This window comes from Azolla caroliniana, unplaced genomic scaffold (genome assembly GCF_043228905.1).
Source record: "Azolla caroliniana isolate FFs.n. ecotype wild unplaced genomic scaffold, voAzoCaro1.0.p SCAF_1, whole genome shotgun sequence".
Taxonomy (NCBI): domain Eukaryota; kingdom Viridiplantae; phylum Streptophyta; class Polypodiopsida; order Salviniales; family Salviniaceae; genus Azolla; species Azolla caroliniana.
Window position 1 is genome coordinate 13,327,627 of NW_028230436.1, and position 23,345 is coordinate 13,350,971.

At 39.7% G+C, this 23,345-nt stretch overlaps 1 protein-coding gene across 1 annotated transcript; it reads right to left on the reverse strand.

The window, feature by feature from the left end:
- Positions 1 to 7,177: 7,177 nt before the first annotated feature.
- HCF173 (high chlorophyll fluorescence phenotype 173) lies at positions 7,178 to 12,857 on the reverse strand. The gene is made up of 13 exons (XM_087326151.1): positions 12,203 to 12,857; positions 11,140 to 11,352; positions 10,513 to 10,717; positions 10,348 to 10,423; positions 10,126 to 10,261; positions 9,740 to 9,844; positions 9,569 to 9,664; positions 9,383 to 9,472; positions 8,922 to 8,987; positions 8,769 to 8,825; positions 8,608 to 8,685; positions 7,982 to 8,029; positions 7,178 to 7,704 (listed from the first exon to the last, which is right to left on the reverse strand). Exons 1-13 carry the CDS (start codon positions 12,806 to 12,808, stop codon positions 7,633 to 7,635), a joined length of 1,848 nt encoding a protein of 615 aa, XP_087182277.1. The 5' UTR covers positions 12,809 to 12,857; the 3' UTR covers positions 7,178 to 7,632.
- Between the last annotated feature and the right edge of the window lie 10,488 nt (positions 12,858 to 23,345).

The window sequence follows — 23,345 nt, forward strand, 5'->3', positions numbered from 1 at the left end:
TCGCTCTTTCGAGTACGGAGGCGGAATACAGGTGCACAGCCGTAGCTGCATGTGAAGCCGTATGGCTCAAGAGGATTTTGAAGGATTTGGGCGTTCCCATCAAGGATCCGACTCCCCTTTACTGCGACAACATGAGCAGTATTTATTTGGCTCGGAACCCGGTGTTCCACACGCGGACAAAGCACATTGAAGTGCACTATCACTTCATTCGAGAGCGCATTCTAGCTGTCGATGTCGACCTACAACACATTAGCACCAATCTCCAAACGGCCGACATCTTCACTAAAGCTTTAGGAGCCGACAAGCTATGGCAATTCATGACCGATCTCGGATTGACGATCCCTGACTTGCCAAGCTTGAGGGGGAGTACGCAAGACACTACACAATCGCAATAACGCGTAGATTCCGCAACCGCGCAACGAAGCCGCGAAGAAAGACGCAAGCCGAAGCATAGACTTCGCAACTACGCACAACGCAAGCTGGAGCACGGATTCCGCAACTCCGCATAAATGCGAGTCGAAGCAGATTTCGAATACCGTCTAAAACTGACCCGACTTGAGCTTGAGGGGGCGTGTTGAGAATCAAGCTCAACTTGGTCTAGTGTGTGAACTCACCTTGAGAGTGAATAGACACTCCAACGGTCAAGAGTCACCATTAAGTCACCTCTTTGTATTCTAGCATTTAGTATGAGTCATAGAATCATATTCTATGACACATAACTTATGAGCTTTCACATTCCCCATGCTCCATGAGCCTTGTAGTTAATGAAGAGAGAGGGTGACTATATAAAGCACCCTTCTCCCACCTTGTATTGTGTCGACTCTTTCTCCTTTGTTAATACACTTAACGTTGCATATACTCTCTGTCTCTGTCTCTCTCTATCTATCTCATACACACACACACACACACACACACACACACACACACACATACACACACAGTTCACACCTATTCCGCTTCACAAGAATCCATCTCTTGATTCTTTACAGTCTCGTTGTAGATTATTGTGGCTTGAATAAGGTTACAATCCAAAATAGGTATGCACTCCCCCTTATCTCAAGTCTTTTAGAACGGATCAATGGTGCCAAGTTCTTCACGAAGATCGACTTACGGGGAGCCTATAACCTCTTACGGATTCGACCAGGAGATGAATGGAAGACCGCGTTCCGCACCAGATATGGGCACTTTGAGTATACGGTCATGCTGTTCGGCCTCATAAATGCACCAACAGTCTTCTAGCACATGGCAAATGATATTTTCCTAGATCTCTTGGATGTGTGTCTAATCATCTATTTGGATGATCTACTGGTTTACTCAAAGACCCAAGAAGAGCATGATTCTCATGTACTTTTAGTACTAAAACGACTTCGAGAACATTGTCTTTATGCAAAGCTGGAAAAATGTAGTTTCGGGTGCAACCAGGTGGAATTTCTTGGCTATGTCATTTACTCAGAAGGCATCTCCATGGACCCAGCTAAGGTCAAAACGGTGGTAGACTGGCAGACTCCGCGTTCGGTGCGGGATGTGCAATGCTTTTTAGGCTTTGCCAATTTTTACCGGAAGTTTATAAAGGATTACTTAAAGCTCGTTTTGACTCTTACATAACTTACTAGGAAGGGACAATCGTTCGTTTGGTCTGAAGAAGCGGACATGGCTTCTGAGAATCTTAAAAAGGCATTTACATCAGCTCCGATTCTAGCTCACGTTGATCCAGAAAAACCATTCATCATCGAAGTGGATGCATCGGATTTTGCATTGGGGAGCATTCTATCACAACGAGGTAATGATGAGAAGCTACATCCTATGGCTTTTCACTCACGCAAGTTTGACGCTGCCGAAATCAACTACGAAATTCATGATAAAGAGCTATTGGCTATAGTGGACTCTTTTATGCAATGGAGGCATTTTCTAGAGGGATCTTCTCATCAAGTCACTGTATTCAGTGACCACAAAAACCTCGCCTATTTTCAAGACGCTTGTGTGTTAAATCGACATCAAGCTCAGTGGGCCCATTTTCTCACACGTTTCGACTTCAAGATTACATATCGACCTGGGAAGCATCAAGGGAAAGCAGATGCATTATCACGGCGTTCATACCTAGCACCGCGTCCCGACGAGCCATCTTTCGATAACCAAAAGCAAGTAATCTTGGGACCAGCACGACTGCAAGCAACATAGGTCTTTGGCATCCCCATGGATTCCCATGTTATCAATATCATACGTGCGGACTTGAAGACAGATGCTTTCACCCAAGCTATACTAGCACAAATTGATCCCTCTCGAGCGTCGTGTTTACAGTCGCAACCACTAGGTACGGACTATCGGCAATTCAAATACCATGATGGATTACTCTTCTTTAAAGAACTTTTGTATGTTCCTAATGGTTCTTGCCGCCTTCGAGTAGTACAAAACTGTCATGACACATATACAGCTAGGCATTTTGGTAGTACTAAAACATTAGATTTAGTACAACGATCATTCTGGTGGCCCCGTATGCGACAATTTGTCGAAGATTTTGTTCAGACTTGTGATACATGCTGCAGAGCGAAAATGCCAAGGCATCATCCAAGCAAGCCATGGCAATCCATTGCTCTAGACTTCATCACAGATCTTCCAGTCTCTAAGGGGTTCAATGCGATTCTAACAGTGGTAGATCGATATACGAAGATGGCTCATTTCTTGCCATGTACTAAGGAAATCTCCAGTGAAGACACCGCCGAAATTGTCATGCATGAAGTATGTCGGCATCATGGACTTCCCGATAGTATCATCAGCGATCGTGGACCCCAGTTCGTGTCAAAATTCTGGAAGCACCTTTTTAAAATGCTCAAGGTCACTTGTAACCTCTCCTCTGGCTACCACCCACAAACTAATGGCCAAGCCGAACGAACAAATCAAACGTTGGAGCAATATCTACGGTGCTTTCTTAGCTATCATCAGGATGATTGGGTAGATATTCTCCACTTCGCCGAATTTGCCTATAATAACTCTATCCACGCATCGACTAAAGTTACGCCATTTTATGCTTATACGGGATATCACCCCCGGTGGTGTGTACTTGAAACCCTAGAGGTGTCCACAAATCCTTGCGCGGAGGATCGTTTGGAGCGGTTACACAAGATACAAGCGGATTTATCTACTCATCTCCAGCAAGCTCAACAAACACACAAGGTCTATGCGGATCATCATCGACTTCCATCCAGTTTTAACATTGGAGATCGGGTGTGGCTGCTACAACGACACATCAAGACTACTCGCCCATGTGAGAAGTTGGATTATCGGCGATTAGGTCCTTTCCGTATTATCGGAAAGATTAATGATGTCGCTTTTCGTCTCAATCTACCTCCGCAACTTCAGATACATCTGGTGTTTCATAGTTCTCTCCTCGAACCCTATCATGAGAGCACCATCCCAGGACGTATTATTCAACCACCACCCCCGATCGAGCTTGAAGATGAACCGGAGTACGAGGTTGCCGCCATCCTTGATTCCAAGATTGTTCGCAACAAGCTCCACTATCTAGTCGATTGGATAGGATATAGTCCCAACGAACGTACTTGGGAACTGATCGAGAATTTGACCAATGCTCATGCTCTTCTTGAAGACTTCCATCGTCAATATCCACACAAACTGGGTCCTCAATCCAAAACGACTCGTGACACTCGTCGTTTTAAAGGGGGGATAGTGTCAGATATGGCAAGACTCGAACCCATGACCTTATGCTACATAGGTTGAGCTCTTACCATTAGACTATGTATTGTAATACGAAAGATATTATTTTCATTTAAGTTTTATTATAGGAAATTGATGTATATTCTAGAGTTCTCTGGAACATTCTAGAAACTTCAGGAGTACTCCTAACAACACTATAAAAGGAGGCACAAGGCATTATTTCGAACCAAATCGGTTCAACGTCAGTCTTAAGCCTCCTAAGTACTATTGTACATTCTCTTCACATAATATATATCTTTTCTTATCATCACTCTCTCTCTCTCTCTCCATCCCTCTCACTCACTCTTTCCTTCTCTCGAGAGTTCAGTTCTTCACCTCTCTTAGTACTAATTCCTTCTCGAGAGAATTAGTACTGTTCTTGACAACCTCCAAGCGACCAAAGCACGTCGCGGACGAGTCCGAAACATGACAAAGGAAAGGCCAAAATGCCAGAGTACGAAGACTTAGATGGAAATGAATCGACTCACTCACCCGACAGTGAGTATGGTGGACTAGATATGCCCATCATGAGGACACCAGGAGAACCACTTCGCTCCACCCGAATAAAGAACGTAGTCAGTCGATTAAGCTACAATGACTATATGGCATATCATTATGCATTCATGATGAAGGTGACGATAGTCTGAGAACCGGAAACCTTTTCCGAAGCCGTGAAGGACCCTAGATGGGTCGAAGCGATGAATGAGGAGATGCATGCACTCTCCAAGAACGAGACATGGGATCTCATCCCTTCTTCACACCACCAAAAGGAAATTGGATACCAGTGGATATTCAAGGTGAAGCACAATGCCGACAACATTGTCAATCGGTACAAGGCCCAGCTTGTGGCGAAGGGCTACGCGCAGACGCACGGTGTCGATTACGAAGAGAACTTTGCCCCAATGGCAAAGATGACTACAATTCGAACTGTGAACCTAACAGCAAAAGGGTGGCACCTCCACCAAATGGACGTAAAGAATGCCTTCCTTCAAGGCGAGTTAGACAAAGAGGTGTACATGGTGCAACCTCCTAGATTGTGTCAGGTATGCATCCGACTGCTATCTGCCGACTCAAGAAGCCTCTCTACCGTCTCAAGCAGGCACCGAGAGCATGACATTCGAAGGTAACCCAATATCTTCATCAAATCGGTTTTCAAATGTCCAAGTCTGACAACTCTCTGTTCATCCAGAATGACTCTAGAGGATAGATATTTATCATCATTTATGTGGATGACTTGGTAATAGGAGGAGAGCATTTAGCAGATATCGAGCACATCAAGAAGCTCCTCTCCAACTAATTCGAAATGAAAGACATGGAGGAGTTTCATTACTTTTTAGGAATAGGAGTAATGGACTCATGACGACATCATGCTTTCTCAAAGGCACTATATCCTCAATCTTCGTTATAAGTTTGGGATGACACAGTGTAAGCCCATCACTACCCCTCTCGATCGAAATCTAAAGCTAGATGCCAACTCAGGCACAAGAGAGTGTGAGTTGATGATCTATCGTCAGCTAGTTGGAAGCCTCATCTACCTCACAATTACCCAATCCGATTTGAGAAGCAAGTGCTAAGGTATGTGAGTGGAACCATGGATTTCAACATCCTCTACAAATCAGCCACACTGATACGACTCGAAGGGTACAAAGATGCCGATTGGGCCATCTACAAAGCCGATAGACGATCAACCTCAGGGTTCGTCTTCTCCCTCGGTAGTGGAGCCATCTCTTGGAGTAGCAAAAAGCAACCGACAGTCGCACTATCGAGCACCGAAGCCGAATACAGGGGCGTGACTGTCGCCGCATGTGAAGTCATTTGTCTTGATAACAGAATCTTGAAGAATCTGGGCATTCCCATCAAGGATCCGATTCTCCTCTACTGCGACAACATGAGCAGTATTCACCTCGCTCGGAACCCAGTTTTCCATGCTCGAACTAAGCACATCGAAGTGCCCTATCACTTCATCTAAGAGCATGTCCTAGCCAGGGATGTTGACCTGCAACACATCAACACGAACCTGCAAAGAACCGACATCTTCACCAAGGCCCTGGGAGTCAAAAAGCTACGGTAGTTCACGATGAACCTGGGTCTTTCGATTGTTGACCAGCTGAGCTTGAGGGGGAGCGAAGACCAACAGGAGTGAACCGGCCATTCAAAGCTGAAGCCGGAGTTGACTCAAAGCTGACCCGAAGACCAGTCTGAACCAACCATCCGACGATCCGACGACCAGAAGTTGTGTTTGAAGGGGCGTGTTGAGAATCAAACTCAACTTCCCATGTGTGGGAACACACTCTAAGATACTCAAGTGTGTGACCACCCCACCTCCTTGTATAGTAACTATCCTATGACACATATTCTTGAAGTAGTTAAGACATGACCTCTTTCCCAAGAGGTTGTACTAGTGAGAGAACTTAGAGAGAAGGTGACTACATAAGCACTTTCTCCTTCTCTTTGTAACTGTTGGTAATTCTTGCTTCCTTTGTAATACAATTTTCCTGTTTTTCTGTAATCTTGAGCTCTCTCACTCACTCTCTCTTTCCACACACACACACACAATTCTTCCACTGCACAAAATCCATTTGATTCTTTACAATCGCTTTGTTTTGCACATGATCAAATATTCATAATCTTTGATTAGCATATTCTATGGTTTGCCAAACCATCTTAGAGCCCACACAAACATTGACTAAGTTGAATTGAAGTTTATTAACAATTTACCAAAGTTTAGTGCTTGGTTGGAGCTCAAAGGTTCATTATGTGCAAACTCTCTATGTTTCATCAAAGGCCTAATTTAAAAAATCGTTGCATGTAATCTCCCCATGCATTAAATGACATCCAATTTGTAAATAGCCAAATATTCTCTCACTTTTTTGGAATGCCCTTTGCGCAAACATTTGGTGATGGTGGTGGAGCAAGCATTCTGATGACATAAAAGATAACCTAAACAACAAAGCTAGCAAGATCTAAACCATCTCAAGATCCAACCATATGTACAAATCTATATGTTTTTCTTATATGTTATAACTTATAAAGCTTTTATTTGTGTGTGAGATATAGAGTGATAGATACATAGATAACATCCTCCCAATTGTAGTCCATTTGGGTAGAGACCAAACACATCTTTTATTTTTGTGTGTGAGGTGAGAGATAGATACATTGATGACATCCTCCCATTTGTGGTCCATGAGACGGGGCCTAGCCCATGGGGAGGATCAAACAGCCCATGGGGAGGATCGAACTTGTGCTCTCACAAATTGAGAACTTTCATACTACAATGTAAAACCACCAACCCAACAACCAAAGAGAGAGAGGCATCGTTCTTTTGAAGAAAGTAGTGACCAACAAATTCTCATAATGAAGAACCACCAAACTTGAAGTGCAATACATACTCTTATCAAACTAATGTTTTTATTTTGAAGTACAACAAGATGGACACAAACATAAGATATAAAAGAGGATCCTCGAATAGTGAGCAAATGAGTTATTGATCCAATTGAGAATAATATATCATCTTTCAGTGCCATGAGGTTCGATCAAAAGATAAGTACAATAATGGTAGCTCACAACCATGATAATGTTTTCGATCGAACTTTTCAAGGTACTCTCTTTCATCGTTCATAATTTCAAATAAAATAATAACTTGTTGTTCCATGTGGAATCAAATAGCACTCTATTTACATATCATCCTAATATACAAACTCTTTAAGCTGATGAAGAAAGAACATAAGGTAGCCAGCCTTCTCAGTCTGTGGTAAGTACAGGTCTTTGATCTACAATGAGCCGTGCATTATTTTTGCTCAGGAAAGAAACATCACCCACCTTTGTTGTAATGTGAATTTCCTCAAGCGAAGCTAATGATGTTACAAGCATGATATTTCAGGGGTGACTAGTATGCTGCAGCTCATATAAATGATGTGAACATCATGTGTTCTTCTCCAAGACAGACAATGCTGGTGTCAAATAATTGTTTGATTTATCGGGTAAATGCGCCACCTGTTATTCAATGAAGAAACATGAAAACATGATTATATGACACTTTTTTAAGTAACGGAATGCAGGGCTATATAACAGTGATTCTTCAGGAAAAGAGGTAAAAACTATCATTAAATACAAAGTTTACAAAGTGCTGATTCTTGGACATGGAGAAAGATGTTAAAAAACAAAAAAGTGATGGATACATAATACTGGTTCTTGCAAAATGAGGTAAAAAACATCATCAAATATTTAACTATGCATGGAGATGAGAGAGAGAGAGAGAAAGAGAGATTACAAGCTCATATAGCCCTTGTCCTTGCTCAGCTACATATTCATAGCATACCTGCACACATAAAAGAAGGCAGTAAGTACCACTATTTTTTATACCGAGGAAACCAATAAAACAAGTTCTGATACCAGGGCTTTTATGGCAAGATACAAGTAACAATTGGCAATGGTTTGGTTCGGTTCGGTTCGGTTTGAGAGTGTCAAAACTGAACCTTTTAAAAATTTTGAATCTTGAACTGAACCGAACTGAACCACGAAACCGTTAAAAAAAATTCAACCGTTAAACCATTAAACAGTTAAAACCGCGGTTTCATGTTCAGTTTCAGTTTTCAACTTAGATCAAAATTCCAATTTTAAATTTTAAAATTTTAAAATATTTAATATTTTAAATTTAATTTTTCAAAATTTTAAAGAATTTCCTAAATGTGAGAATAAGGCTTGAAAATGAAAAGATTGTTTAAAATTTAAATAATAAAAAAACCCGTTAAACCGTTGAAACCGAACCGAAACATTTTTTTAAAACCTGAACTTGAACCCAACCGTTTTAACAGTTAAACCGCAGTTTCGCAGTTTGGTTCGGTTTGAACCGAACCGTTACCGACTGTTAGATACAAGGTAGACAACAGAGCTTACATCAAAGCTTTTGTTTCGGGCAGCTGGATTGTGTAAAGCCTTGACACAGATATCAGCTACATCAGCACAGCTTATTCCCTATGAAATCATAAAAACCCTATCATCAACTCAAACCTTGTGTTGAAACCTCTACCAAATATAAGCCTACTCAAGAGCCTTACTTGAGAAATCCTGTTCCCTTGATCAAAGACGAGGGCACGTTGACCTCCTGGTTCATCCTATCAACCACATCGTGATAATAAGTGAGGACATTACAAATAACATAGAATAGCATAAAAACATAATACTAACATACTGATACAATGATCACACACCTGTAATGGACCTGGCCGGATGATAGTATATCCAAGCCCAGAGTTCCTTAGAGCAGCCTCTCCAGCCTTCATTAGAATGAGCACAAATAAATTTAGCAGCATCTTTTACACAATCCCTAAGCCCTATCAAAACAATTCATTACAGCCTAAAGCCCAATGTGAAAGCATTTCCTTTACAGATGGTTTGTCAAGTTAATTTTTTACTTCCCTACACCCACCTGTTTTTACCTAATAGAAATTCTAGATTTCAAATACATGAGCATGGTCATGTCAAGATTATGTTTTGCAACATTAAGGTTACAGATTCAGGTCTCTCAAGCAATCTCTTTGATGTTGCGTTCATTATAAACTCTAAATAAATATAGTTCGAGAGCATGATAATGGTTTACTCCTCTGGAAAATGGCTTTACAGCGGTGATGTCAACAGTTTACAATGTTAGCACGGGAAACTCCTTTCTAACCTGCTTAACTTTGAGGACCTTCTCACGTTCATCATCATCAAGTCCTGCTCCAGTACAGGAGAGCAACACAAAATCTGTTTCTTGGCCCCCCTGTCAGCACAGATTTACCAAAAACAAGATTCGACTTTCCAGTTCACTGCTCATCTTCCAACTTTTACACTTGATTTATTCGAATAGCATCATTACCGGTAATGCTTTAATATAATCTATCACCAATTTGAAACTGTTGTTATCTCTATTGGTTGCTGGGGCTGTACTCCCGTTTCGAACAGGGGGCGGCCTCTGCAAAACATTTCATTCAAAATATGTGGTGTCATACAAAAACAGATAACCAAAGAATTAAGATCAATCAAATACCTGTTTCCGTGGTTCAAATCGAATGGTCAGTGTGTGCACTGAAAAAGGATCTAACGCTGGGTCTTCAGGATTAACCGGCCTGAATGAGGAAAATGGTACCCTTACCTGCGCAGAAAAGAAATGATGTCATTACACAATCAATTCTATGAAAAGTTATCCCAAGTAAAATCCAATTCTCAGAAGTGTATGTGGGCTCTACAATGTTTTCTATATCTTTCTTAATTTCAACTTTCGGGCTGTTGCTACTGTTTCTACTGCCCCCTTCTGTACCTACGGCACTTTCTACCGCACCCGTGGACTATTGTATATGGTCTTTCACAGTAGTTTTTACTTCATATATTTAATAATGAAAAGAAAAACTAATAGATTTATATTTGGTCTCTCACCCTACTATACCCAATTCGGGTGGTAAATCTTGAAAAGTAAAGAATTCTGTGGGAGGGGTCATCCATGGAGCATGCTTCAAGTATCAGGCTATACACTTTTCCATCTCCACACACCGATAGGACCAAGCCTTCATATCTGGAGATTGAGATTAGAGTTGTACATTTGTTGATAGAAATACAGTTGACCATATACCCTTAAACCAGAATGAATTCACCAAGTACCTATCCAAGGAAATACCAGGTGAGAATGAAAGCTTCTTCACCATCTCTACATAGCCGCCTCGTGTAAACACATAACCTACACAATACTCCATATAATGGGTTTCTTGGAAAATTGAGAGAATAATATAAAGCAGCAGGGTAAAATTTCAAACTAGGTAGGTGTACCTGAGAAAACTGCATTACCATCCTCTCCAATCTGAAGATCAGCACTCATACCTCCATCGAACTTGACAGCAATATCGTCAGTAAAGTATGTTCCTTGCAATACTGTCCATGCCTCCTTCTCCTTTGGCTGACTGAATTTTGATATAAGGAGCTTGCTCTTGCTACTTCTTCCGGCCCTTGCTTGAGCTAGCCTATGGTTGTAGTCCTGTGGTTCAAGGATCTTAATCATCTAATTGAGAAGTAAACATAAAACTTTCCGCCCAACAGAAAACCCCTGGGGTGAGGTGCTCTCCCATGCCTCATTGTCCATTTATACCCATGGGAGAGAACCAACACGACCTGGTACCCTCAGGAAGTGGCAGTGCACTCACCATCAAAGAGAGAGATATATTATCCCTGCTACAAAGGGGATAGCCGCCAAAAATATCAAGAGGAATTGCACAACAGGGTTTCTTTCTACCCCTTATATATGTATACAAACAAGTTTAATCCCAAATCTATGTCATAATGCATCCCCATGGACCACTCTTTGGCCCAATTCACTTGAGTTGCATATTCTTGTACATTTGGAGGCTGGGGAATGTGGGAGTTCCAAGCACAGAAAATGTTGAAAATATATGCAAAAACCTGGAAAGCTTTTGCTAAGTTGTAGACGCCCAGCCGATCAACTCGGTTGAGATCTCCGGTGATATTAGACCGTGCTCTCGCGCAGAAGATAATTTTGTTGCATCCCTCGACTGCATTCTTGAGTGTCGAAGGCTCCCCAACATCACCAACTGCAATCTGCACGGATCTTGGCAGCATCTCTACAATCTCGGGGTCAGCATTACGGACTAATGCCTGTAAATTTAGTGTAAGGATCTTAAGAACCTCATCAATTATTAACATAAGAAAGAGTAACGAAAGAGTAAATTGGAGAAGGCCGTTGGCATGAGGTTCTCTCAATGTACCATACCATGGGAGAGCAGCAATGCTCATACCTTGAATGTAACTCTTGGCTGCTAGAAGTTCTCTACCAGTAAACAAAGAACTGCAAAATAATTTGTGTGACCGAGATATGATTCATGTGTGTTTGTGGCACATACAATCAGCCAGATAATGAAAAGTGCTTCCATGTCAGTGTGCCATTTCTCTCTGTCACACTTCATGATGTCAAATAATGTCGATCAGATTAATGAACACAATAATTTTCGTTATCTCTTTGGCATTCACCACTAATTAAAGAAAAAGGACAGACCAAGTTCAGAGTGCATCAACCGTTGCAACATTGGCCATTACCACTAAATGGGAAAAATCATGTGTCCATATAGATTATTATTTCTCTCTTTGAGATACAATGAGACCGAAATCGGATCAGATTGATCAATGCAACATTAATCATTTGTCACTACGTAGCATCCGCAGTGTACAACATACCAAGGAAAAAAACATTTGTCCATGTAGATGATCATTTCTCTTCAGCACATCGCAGATGCCAAAGAAGAGACACGATGAGACCAATATCAGATCAGATCTGCTTGACCGGTGCAATATTCACCATTATGTCCTCGGTGCTCACATGTTCCGACATTGGTGCAACATTGTGAAATGAACAGTAAATACAATATTATGTATGCAAAGATGATGGTCAATCAATGCAATCGATGGAATAAGAAAAAAAAGAAGGATTGATGGATACAGGATTTATTACCTTGACTTTATAACCACGAAGCTGAAGCTTCCGAATGACGATGCGACCCACTCTGCTAGTAGCTCCGGCAACCAGAACTGTGGTAGTGTCTGCCCCAGGTATAGTGAATTCACACATGGGTCCACCCACCAAGACACCATCGAATTCCTCATCTCCTCTAGGCGATCGAGTCAATTGACCAAGCTCGGTGAAACGACGCCACACATCATCGAACAACTGGCGAGATCGGCGGCCCAACCCAACAGGATTCACGTCTTCCAAGGTCAGAGAAACACTATTACTGTTATTACTACTAGAAGTGCTCTGTTTGCTGAGTGGTGTAGGAATCACATCCTCTTCTTTTCCAGTAGTAGAGGGTGTCGGCGTCGTCGGGGGCGTCGGTGTTGTTATTGTTATTGGAGTGGTTTGATTCGATTCGGATTCATCGCTTGTGGTGGCACAGACAATATGAAGATGGGTTCTGAGATTAATATTATTCGTGGTATGGGCTGATCGATTGTGGTGAATTAGGTTGAGCTGTGGCAGAGAGTTGAATTGAAGGAAAGATGAGGATGATGTGGTGGATGTGGCAAGGGAGGAAAGTCGAGGTAGGAGGGAAGAAGCCATATCAGCTATGGCGGAGAACACAGAACATAGCTCTGTGTGTGTGTGTGTGTGTGTGAACAGAGGAGAGAGAAAAGAAGAAAGAAGAGAGAGAGAAAGAGTTAGTAGGTGCAGACGTGGAGCATTCTCCTCCTTCCTTATCCATTTCAGGCCTTTAGAAGCTGAGCTGTCATGCTGCCTTGTCAGCACTGCAGCGCCAGCCGTACCTCGGGCCCCAACCCACGATACGAGCCCATCCATCGCGTGTGTCGCCCGCCCGCCGCTGCCGCCCATTGCATGAACTCACACGAGTGTGTGTATAGAGTCTCCACCACCCATCCTCACATACCCACGGACCAAGACCAACCTTCTACCCATGATGTCCTTGCACACCTCCTTATCCTCGTATGGTGTGTTACCAGCTCTCTATCTATCTAGCAAAAATGCCCATCTTATATAATGTGGAAAAAAGCTTCTCGCCTTATGCCCCCGCCTGTGTTCATGGCGATCGATAGGCATTCATATCTCCTCCTTATTGTTTTTTGCTCGCCATTATCGCACATCGTGCATCTCATCTCGCGAGAGCGATGATTGCTTCGGGCACTAGACACAACAAATATGTGAAAAGCTTTGGTTGACCACAAATCTTGTGCTACAGTTGTCTTCCTCCCCAATAGATGGATGTTTGGATTCCTTGGACATGAAAAGCTTGGCTTTGTCCCTAACATCATGTTACATTTATCTCTCTCCACATGTCATGTTTCCATCCTTAAATAGAGATCATGTTTCCATCACATTCGCTAGGACGGTTTTTGACTTACCTTGAAGTAAATGTATGCAAGGACGATTTGTTATTAGCGTTGCCTTTTCGAGGGTGGTTTTCACTCTTGGAGGAATTTGTCAATGTCAACATCTGTCTAGCAAAAAGCCTTTTTTATTATCAAATTGTTAGTGTATGAACTCTCAAATTAGAGTTACACAAAGTTTGTACCATGAGACCACAACATTATACCCCCATTGCTTTACACATTGAAACCACAACCTTAATTTCGCAAACTAAAACATCATCATGTTGATGTGTTTGAAGTTTTAGGATTTCGATTAATAATAATATAAACCATCAATTGTGGGATGTCTCGTTTATGGGATGCATATATTAATGCATTGATATTGTGCTTTAGCACATGATGTTTTACTTTATCGATGGCAAACACATTTATTAGTTGTTTAAGGTGGCACTGTAGCATTTCACATACAACAATGTGAAATCATGTGCTTGCTTCCACCTCTCAAACATATATTTCATGGCCTCTGTTGAATCTTGGCTCCACCCCCTCTCCTAGAGGGTTCGGATGTGAGGGGAGAGAGAGAGAGAGATATATATACACAAAGAATGAGAGAGAGGGAGAGTCGAGACAGACACAGTTGAGGGGTAAATTCACTATATTTCTGCTCTTTTTCATGTCCCATGGGTGGGGGTTTATATAGTATACAAGATCAGTACAAAACGCCGAATGGGGGGTAGTTACACCTACTTATCCCACCTCACAGTCACACATTAACATTTCATATTACACCTTACACACCTTCCACATTACACCTAACCCTCCCGTACACCTATACGGGTAACAACCTCAATCAAATTTAAGGGTGTTATTACACGAGATTAGTAGAGAAAAAAACATAATCACATGTTTCACATACATCTACGGGAAATGGCATACTCTATTCACCTTTTAGCTTCTTCTCAACCAATATTGCCTCAGAGGATTCTATACTAAGCATACTACCCATGTGAAAAGAAAACTTATAGGATGACTTTGGTGATGAAGGGTTAAGAGTTTCCCCTCACTTTTGGGCTAGTTGCAAATAGATTAATTTCCCAAATATATTTCCTAGAATGTATGAATATAATCGAACTTGTGTGATTAGAATAATGTGAATTTGTATGTATGGATGTGAAGCTAACTGATTGAGCTTGTGTCATCAAAATAATGTGAAATTTATGTATGGATGTGAAGCTAATTGACTTTTTGTGCTTTGATGACTGTGTATATGCGAACATAGGGTTGTACTAAGTCTTTATGTGTCTTTATTATGTGAAATGAAATGTTTTTGATCTCATAGGTAAAATATAAAACAATCTATCTATATGTCTTTGCACAACACCTCCGTTCTTTGTCACTCTTCATTCCTATGACCATCATCCCTTTATTAATTCCAAAATTCGATTTTTCTCACGCATATAATATATCGGCAATGTTGCAAGCGCGACATCAAGTATTAGATGTTAGTCATCAATGGAAACTTATTATAGATGTTACCTTATGTCTAGGAACATCCATTTCTGTTTCTGTATCAAAGGAATATAGATGTTTTTCACACCTTCGACCTTAGCTTAGTTGGTAGAGCGGAGGACTATTGTCGTGATTGTCATCCTTACGTTCTTGGTTCAAATCCGACTGGTCGGAACTCGACATTCGTTGTGATTTCAACTATGCTTTCCTTGCATAAATTCCTTTCACAATCCCAATGTGCGCTCTCCTTTGCAACATTAATTGGAAAAGGTGTTAAACATCTAGATCTAGTGCTCTCTTTCACCCTTATTATGTGAAATGAAGTATTTTTCGTCTCATAGGTCAAATATAATACAATCTATCTATCTATATTTAGCCAACACCTCTGTCTTTGTCACTCCTTGTTCGTCTAAACATCGTCCCTATATTAAATCCAACATCTAGCTATGCTCACTAATATAATATATTTGCAACGTTGCACACTTGACATCAAGCATTAGATGTTACTCATCAATGGAAACTCAGTATAGATGTTGTGTTGTCTTTAGGAATGAACATTTTTGCTTCTATATTGGAGCAATATGGAGGCTTTACCACACCTCCGACCTTAGTGCAGTTAGTAAGGCGGAGGACTGTAGTGTTGATTGTCATCCTTAGGTCGTTGGTTACGATTTCAACTATACTTTCCTTGCATAAATTTCTTTCACAATGGCAATGTGTACTCTACATTGCAAAATTCATTGGTAAAGGTGTTGTACATGTAGATGTAGTGGTCACTTTTACCTTTATTATGTAAAATGAAATATAAATTTAGTCTTAAATTTACCATACCTCCGACCTTAGCTCAGTTGGTAGGGCGGAGGATCCTATAGTTGATTGTCATCCTGATGTCGTTGGTTCAATTCCGATAGGTCAAAATTCGAAGTTGGTAGCGATTACAACTATGGTTTGCTTGCATAAATTCCTTTCACAATCGCAATGTGCCCTCTCCATTGCAACATTCATTGGAAAAGGTGTTGAACATCTAGATGTATTGCTCACTTTCACCCTTATTATGTGAAATGAAATATTTTTCATCTCATAGGTCAAATATAATACAATCAATCTATCTATTTTTAGCCAATACCTCCATTCTTTGTCACTCCTTGGTCAACTGAATATTGTCCCTATATTAAATCCAACATCTGACTATGCTCACTAATATAATATATTTGCAACATTGTAGGCTTGACATCAAGCATTAGACGTTACTCATCAATGGAAACTTGGTATTGATGTTGTGTTGTCTCTAGGAATGTCCATTTTTGCTTATATATTGGAGCAATATCCAGGATTTACCACACATCTGACCTTAGATAAGTTGCTAGAGTGGAGGACTGTAGTGTTTATTGACATCCTTAGGTCATTGGTTCAAATCCGAGAGGTCGGAACTCGAAGTTGGTTGTGATTTCCCCTATGGTTTCCTGTCATAAATTCCTTTGACAATGACAATGTGCAATTTGCATTGCAACAATCATTGGTAAATGTGTTGTAGATGTAGAGGTCACTTTTACCTTTATTATGTAAAATAAAATATAAATTTCATCTTAAAGTTCAAATATAATACAATCTATCGATTTATCTTTGCACAACACCTCCGTTGTTTGGCACTCCTCGTTTGTTTGTGTATCATCCCTTTATTTAATCTAAAATCTGACATTGCTGATGCAGTTAATAATTATGCAACTTTGTAAGCTCGACATCAAGTATTATATGTTAGCTATCAACGGAAACGGTTTATTCATGTTGCGTTCTCGCTAGGATCATCCCTATATAAAATCCAACATCTGACTATGCTCACTAATATAATATATATGCAATGTTGCAAGCTTGACAGAAAGCATTAGATGTTACTCATCAATGGAAACTTGGTATAGATGTTGTGTTGTCTCTAGGAACGTCCATGTTTACTTCTATATTGGAGCAATATTGAGGCTTTACCACACCTGTAGTGTTGATTGTCATCTTGAGGTCGTTGGTTCAAATCCGATAGCCCGGAACTCGAAGTTGGTCTCAATTTCAACTACGCTTTCCTTGCATAGATTCCTTTAACAAGGGCAATGTGCAGTTTGCATTACAACATTCATTGGTAAAGATGTTGTAAAATGATATATAAAATTTACAACACTTTTACCTTTATTATGTAAAATGAAATATAAATTTGGGCATAAACTTCAAATATAATACAATCTATCTAGTATCTATCTTTGCACAACACCTCCGTTATTTTTCACTCCTTGTTCGTTTGAACATCATCCCTATATTAAATCCAACATCTGACTATGCTCCCTAATATAATATATTTGCAACTATAGGCTTGACATGAAGCATTGGATGTTACTCATCAATGGAAACTTGGTAGCAATGTTGTTTTGTCTCATGGAACGCCCATTTTAGCTTCTATATTAGAGCAATATCCAAGCTATACCACACCTCCGACCTTAGCTCAGTTGGTAGAGCGAAGGTCTGTAGTGTTGATTGACATCCTTGAGTTGTTGGTTCAAATCTGATAGGTCGGAACACGAAGTTGGTTGCTATTTGGACTATGCTTTCCTTGCATAAATTCGTTTCACAATCGCAATGTGCGCTCTCCATTGCAACATTCATTCTTAAAGGTTTGAACATCTAGATCGAGTGCTCACATTCACCCTTATTATGTGAAATGGAATATTTTTCAGTCTCATAAGTCAAATATAATACAATCTATCTATCTATGTTTAGCCAACTCCTCCGTTCTTTAGCATTCCTTGTTCGTCTGAACATCTCCCATATATTAAATCCAACATCTGACAATGCTCAGTAATATAATATATTTGTAACGTTGCAGGATTGACATCAAATATTAGATGTTACTCATGAATGGAAACTTGGTATAGATATTGTGTTGTCTCTAGGAACACCCATTTTTGCTTCTATATTGAAGCAATATAGAGTTTTTCCACATCTCCGACCTTAGCATAGTTGGTAGAGCAAAGGCTTGTAGTGTTGATTGTCATCCTTAGGCCGTTGGTTCATAGCAAACAGATCGGAAGTCTAAGTTGATTGCGATTTCAACCATGCTTTTCTTGCATCAATTCCTTTCACAACGGCAATGTGCACTCTGCATTGCAATATTTATTGGTAAAGGTGTTGTACATGTAGATGTAGCGGTAACTTTTACCTTTATATGTAAAATGAAATATAAATTCCATCTTAAAGGTAAAATATAATACACTGTATCTATTTATCTTTGAACAACACCTTTGTTCTTTGTGACTCATCCATTTAATAATTATGCAACATTGCAAGCTCGACATCAAGCATTATATGTTAGCTATCAATGGAAACATTTTATTCATGTTGCGTTCTCGCTAGGAACATCCATCAATAATTGCTTCTATATTGGATCAATACGAAGTCTTTCAGACAACTTTCACCTTAGCTCAGTTGGTGGAGCAAAGGATTGTAGTTTTGATTGTCATCCTGAGGTCGTTGGTTCAAATTCGACAGGTCAGAACTCTTAAGTTAGTTGCGATTTCTACTATGCTTTACTTGCATGAATTTCTTCCACAATCGCAATGTGCAATCTCCATTACAACATTCATTGGTAAAGGTTTTGAACACCTAGATCTAGCACCCACTTTCACCTTATTATGTGAAATAAACTATTTTCTGTCTCATAGGTCAAATATTGTGAAATGCACATAAGAGATCAAACCAGTCTACTTAGCTTCTTACTTCTTAATCAATTTATAGTTGATACAACGGAACCCATTTGGGTTGGCTTCGCTAAAAAGGGTGTGCTAAAAGGGTGGGTCATTTTGGGCACACGGATCCTAAAAAGGGTGTGCTAAAAGGGTGGCACAAAGGAACACATGCACACCACAATATAATACAATCTATCTATGTATCTATAGCCAACACCTCCGTTCTTTGTTAGTCCTTGTTCGTCTGTACAACGTTCCTATATTAAATCCAACATCTCAGTATGCTAACTAATATAATATATTTACAACGTTGTAGGCTTGACATCAAGCATTAGATGTTACTCATCAATGGAAACTTTGTATAGATGTTACGCACATTTTCGCTTCTATATTAGGGCAATATCCAGGTTTTATCACACATCTGACCTTTGCTCAGTTGGTAGAGCGGAGGAGCCTACAATAGATTGTCATCCTTAGGTCGTTGGTTCAAATCCAACAGGTCAGAACTCGATGTTGGTAGGGATTTCAACTATGCTTTGCTTGCATAAATTCCTTTCACAATCGCAATGTGCACTCTCCATTGCAACATTCATTGGAAAAGGTGTTGAAAATCTAGATCGAGAGCTCACTTTCACCCTTATTAGGTGAAATGAAATATTTTTCATCTCAGAGGTCAAATATAATACAATCTATCTATCTATGTTTAGCGAACACCTCCGTTCTTTGTCACTCCTTGGTTGACTGAACATCGTCCCTATATTAAATCCAACATTTGATATGCTCACTAATATAATATATTTGCAACATTCTAGGCTTGACATCAAGCATTAGAATACAAAGTCTTTCACATAGCTTTCACCTTAGATTAGTTGGTAGACCGGAGGATTGTAGTGTTGATTGTCATCCTGAGGTCGTTCGTTAAAATCCGACAAATTGGACCTTGAAGTTGGTTGTGATTTCAACTATGGTTCACTTGCATAAATTTCTTCCACAATCGCAATCTCCGCTCTCCATTGCAACATTCATTGGCAAAAGTTTTGAACATAACATGCCCGCGTTCACAAGTGGAAGGATCGCGCATAAATGGAAGGATAAGGAAAATTTTGGTTGATTTTAGGGCTTTTTCAATGATTTTACAAAACACATTGATACCACTATCGTACATGTTCAAACATACTATGAAAAGGTTAAAAATCCACTATTTTCGTGATTTAGAAGTAACTAAAAAAAGAGGAATTTCAAAAAGTTACATTCTCAATTTATATCAGAAACTTTACAACCAATGTTATTTTATAAGAAACGATTTTTTAGAAATCATAAGAATTCAAAACACATGCTTTTATATTACTCGATTTGTTACAAGCGGAATGTATTTACACTTAATAGCCAAAAATACATTCATGATCATTCCTTTACGGAGAATCACTACTATAACTAATATACAATGACGATTCCTCTTCGTCATCCTCGGATGTACCAATCAGTGCATTATCTTCGTCATAAACCAAATGGTTTGACTCTAGATTATATGTAGCAGATCTCGTTTGCCTTTGACTCGAGCCACCTTGTAGACCTGGTAAATTTTTCTTTTATTATATCTATTGTTGACTTCCTTAATCGTTCGGCTTTTGTAAGCGTGAAGTCGTACACGATGATATCCACATCAGAGATATCAAGGGTAGAGGTGTTACGAAGGTTTCACTTCCTCTTCCTACCTCCCCTTCTTGTTGGGCATTCAATCATCTCCAAAGTATACTTACCTGTAAAAGCATTTGCACTTCTAGTGTTGTACCAATGAACGTTTATAGACTTGATAGTGTTTTCTATTTCATGCATTAACACTTCTAGAATTTTACCAACCCAAAATTGGTGGCCATGTGAATTCTCATCAGCCGGCGTTGCAATCAACATCCCCACAATGAGCTCTTGCAAATTGCCTTGCCATCTAGCTTCGGTTGCTTTGGTCATCCTTGGTCCCACATAAATGTCTCTTTGTTGTGGATGACCAAACTGTCATTAATCGCATTTGCTGGTTGCTCTAGAGTTCTATTTACACGATCGTGTTGCAGCGACCATGTGAATGGCATTTCCAAATTCCAATTATCACCAAATACACAATTGTCTATAATTCCTTTTTGATCACTATAAAATACATCCCACCATGACGTGTCTTGTTGTGCGGCATATTTCTTGGCGGCCTCAACATGCTTTCTTTTTTCTTCTAAGACTTGGAGCCATAACCGTTTTTGTTTCGATACCAAGTCACTTTGCAACTGTCCTTTCTTCTCAATTGGCATTTGCTTAGCTCTATGGACAATTTTACTCGGCATACAAAGTAATAACTAGCAACCACCTTCAGGTTCCCATGTTGTAGAAGATGAATATTGTTTAGCATACAAAAGTGTAGAACCACTTATTTCATTTTTCTTTCTCATAAAAATGTGATTGAAGCTTATATTGTTTAATTGGGCAAGCACTTTAACATTCCCAACACCCCCATCTAATATATATATCTTAAAGTCATATACCTCCTTCAAGTGTAACACTTTTGGGCGTGGTGTATATGCATCACAAATGACATCAAATAGTTTAAGTAATGTGAAAGCATCATGCCGAGACAACTGTCTGGAGAATGTGCTAAACATTTGATCTATATGATCATGTGTGTGGCCAACCAAAAGAAAATTGACTTTCACTTTCCTAAACAATCCTTGGTTGACCAACATACTTAGATAGCCAAACACAGTTGAATTTTTGTTCTCTCTAGCAGTATTGTCCAATTGAATGTATAGAACAGGGGGGAAAGGTTGGCCCCAAGACATCAAAACTCGGTGAATCATTATAATTGTTAGGTTAGGGTCATTGTGAACATTGGGGTATGTAATGAAGACGTGAGATCCAATAGACCTATTATAATCCAAGCATTCCACCAAGTGCATTTGAACAAGGCATTCATCATTGACGTCTTTCGGGAGCCTCCGCATATGCGGCAAGCACATCTTCTTCTGGTCCATGCCATCTATCATTAAGCATATGTATTGTTCGGGCCTCTTCAAACACTTCTCTCTATGATGCATCACCTTCTTTCGTTCTAATGATTGTGTCTCACGATGCTCTTGTACTAACTTCTTACTCATATCCTTTTCCATTGATGTCTTTGCACCTTTAGCCAAACTTTTAAGATTTGCACAAATGGAGCAATATCCCATGCGTACTTTACGTGGAATGATAACATTTGAAAACCGAGCTCTCCATAATCTTGTGAATTGGCTATATGTGACAAACTTATTACGTGAGCCCACCATATCAGATCGATAGACATCATAAACTTCCCGACGTGTGTAATTATCAGAAAGGAGCATCCTACCTGTAGTGGGCATTACTTCACAATTTAACTGAAAGTAAGTTTTCATCCAACCAATAGCATGTCTTCCAATTGCACCTTTCATACTTGGAACCTCTTTACAATTGAGCATCTGGTCCCCGCTAAGTAGACGTTGTTGTACTCTATGTAGCCGCATGTTACTAACACATAACACAATTTTAAATGTAACTCTACATATTTGTTGCGCATGGAAGATATAATACTCGAATGATACTTTGATCCCCGTACATTTGTCAGACACTAGTTGCATATGTGACCCGAGGTAAGTGTCTTGCTCATCACCAGTCATCGAAAAATAGTATTGCCTTAATTCTCGCAACTTTGATTTTCCAATCATAGACATACAACCACGGGCACAACATATTTTTTTGACATCAAATCTAATCTATTATCTGATGTCACCAAGTTAAATCTAGCCAGACGAATTCTTCGTGGGATTCTTCTAATATGCATAGGGCTTCCGGATTTCTCTTCCTGCATAGAAGTTGGTGTAACATTGTTACTATCCAATTCTTTGTTGTGACCATCGCCCATGATATTCGATGTTTCATTGGCACTACCTTCATTCTCCATATCTTTATTAATCTCGTATTCTTCAATAGAGAACTCTTCACATGTGTCATTATTCACTCTCGTTGTAGGTGAAGATGAGCTTAGACAATACTCTTCGATAGAATATGGTGAGTTTGTCGACAGACAATATTCCTCAATAGAAAATGGTGAGTCTGATGACAAACAATACTCTTCGGTAGAAAACGAAGAGTCTGATGACAAACAATATTCTTCAATCGAGAACGGTGAATCTTCACTCATGGCTTAAGGTCCACACAGAGCTGTTTAAGTTATGTGCTTAGGCTAGCATAAAAAATTGATAAGCTCCTCTCTAAACATAAACTTCTCTCTAAACAGAAGTTCCCCCAATATAATGTCTATATTATTTAATATTACATTAATACAATACATAAAGATATTATTTTAAATATAATAATTGTATTCAACATATTAATAATTACTTAAACTAGTCTGTATAAAGTTAAATCAAGTAAAATATAATTACAATCATTACCAAGCCATATATATGTTGGATTAAAGTAAAAATCATTGGTTAATTAATGTCACCCATATTTAATATAGAACTTCTCAGTCATTGGTTC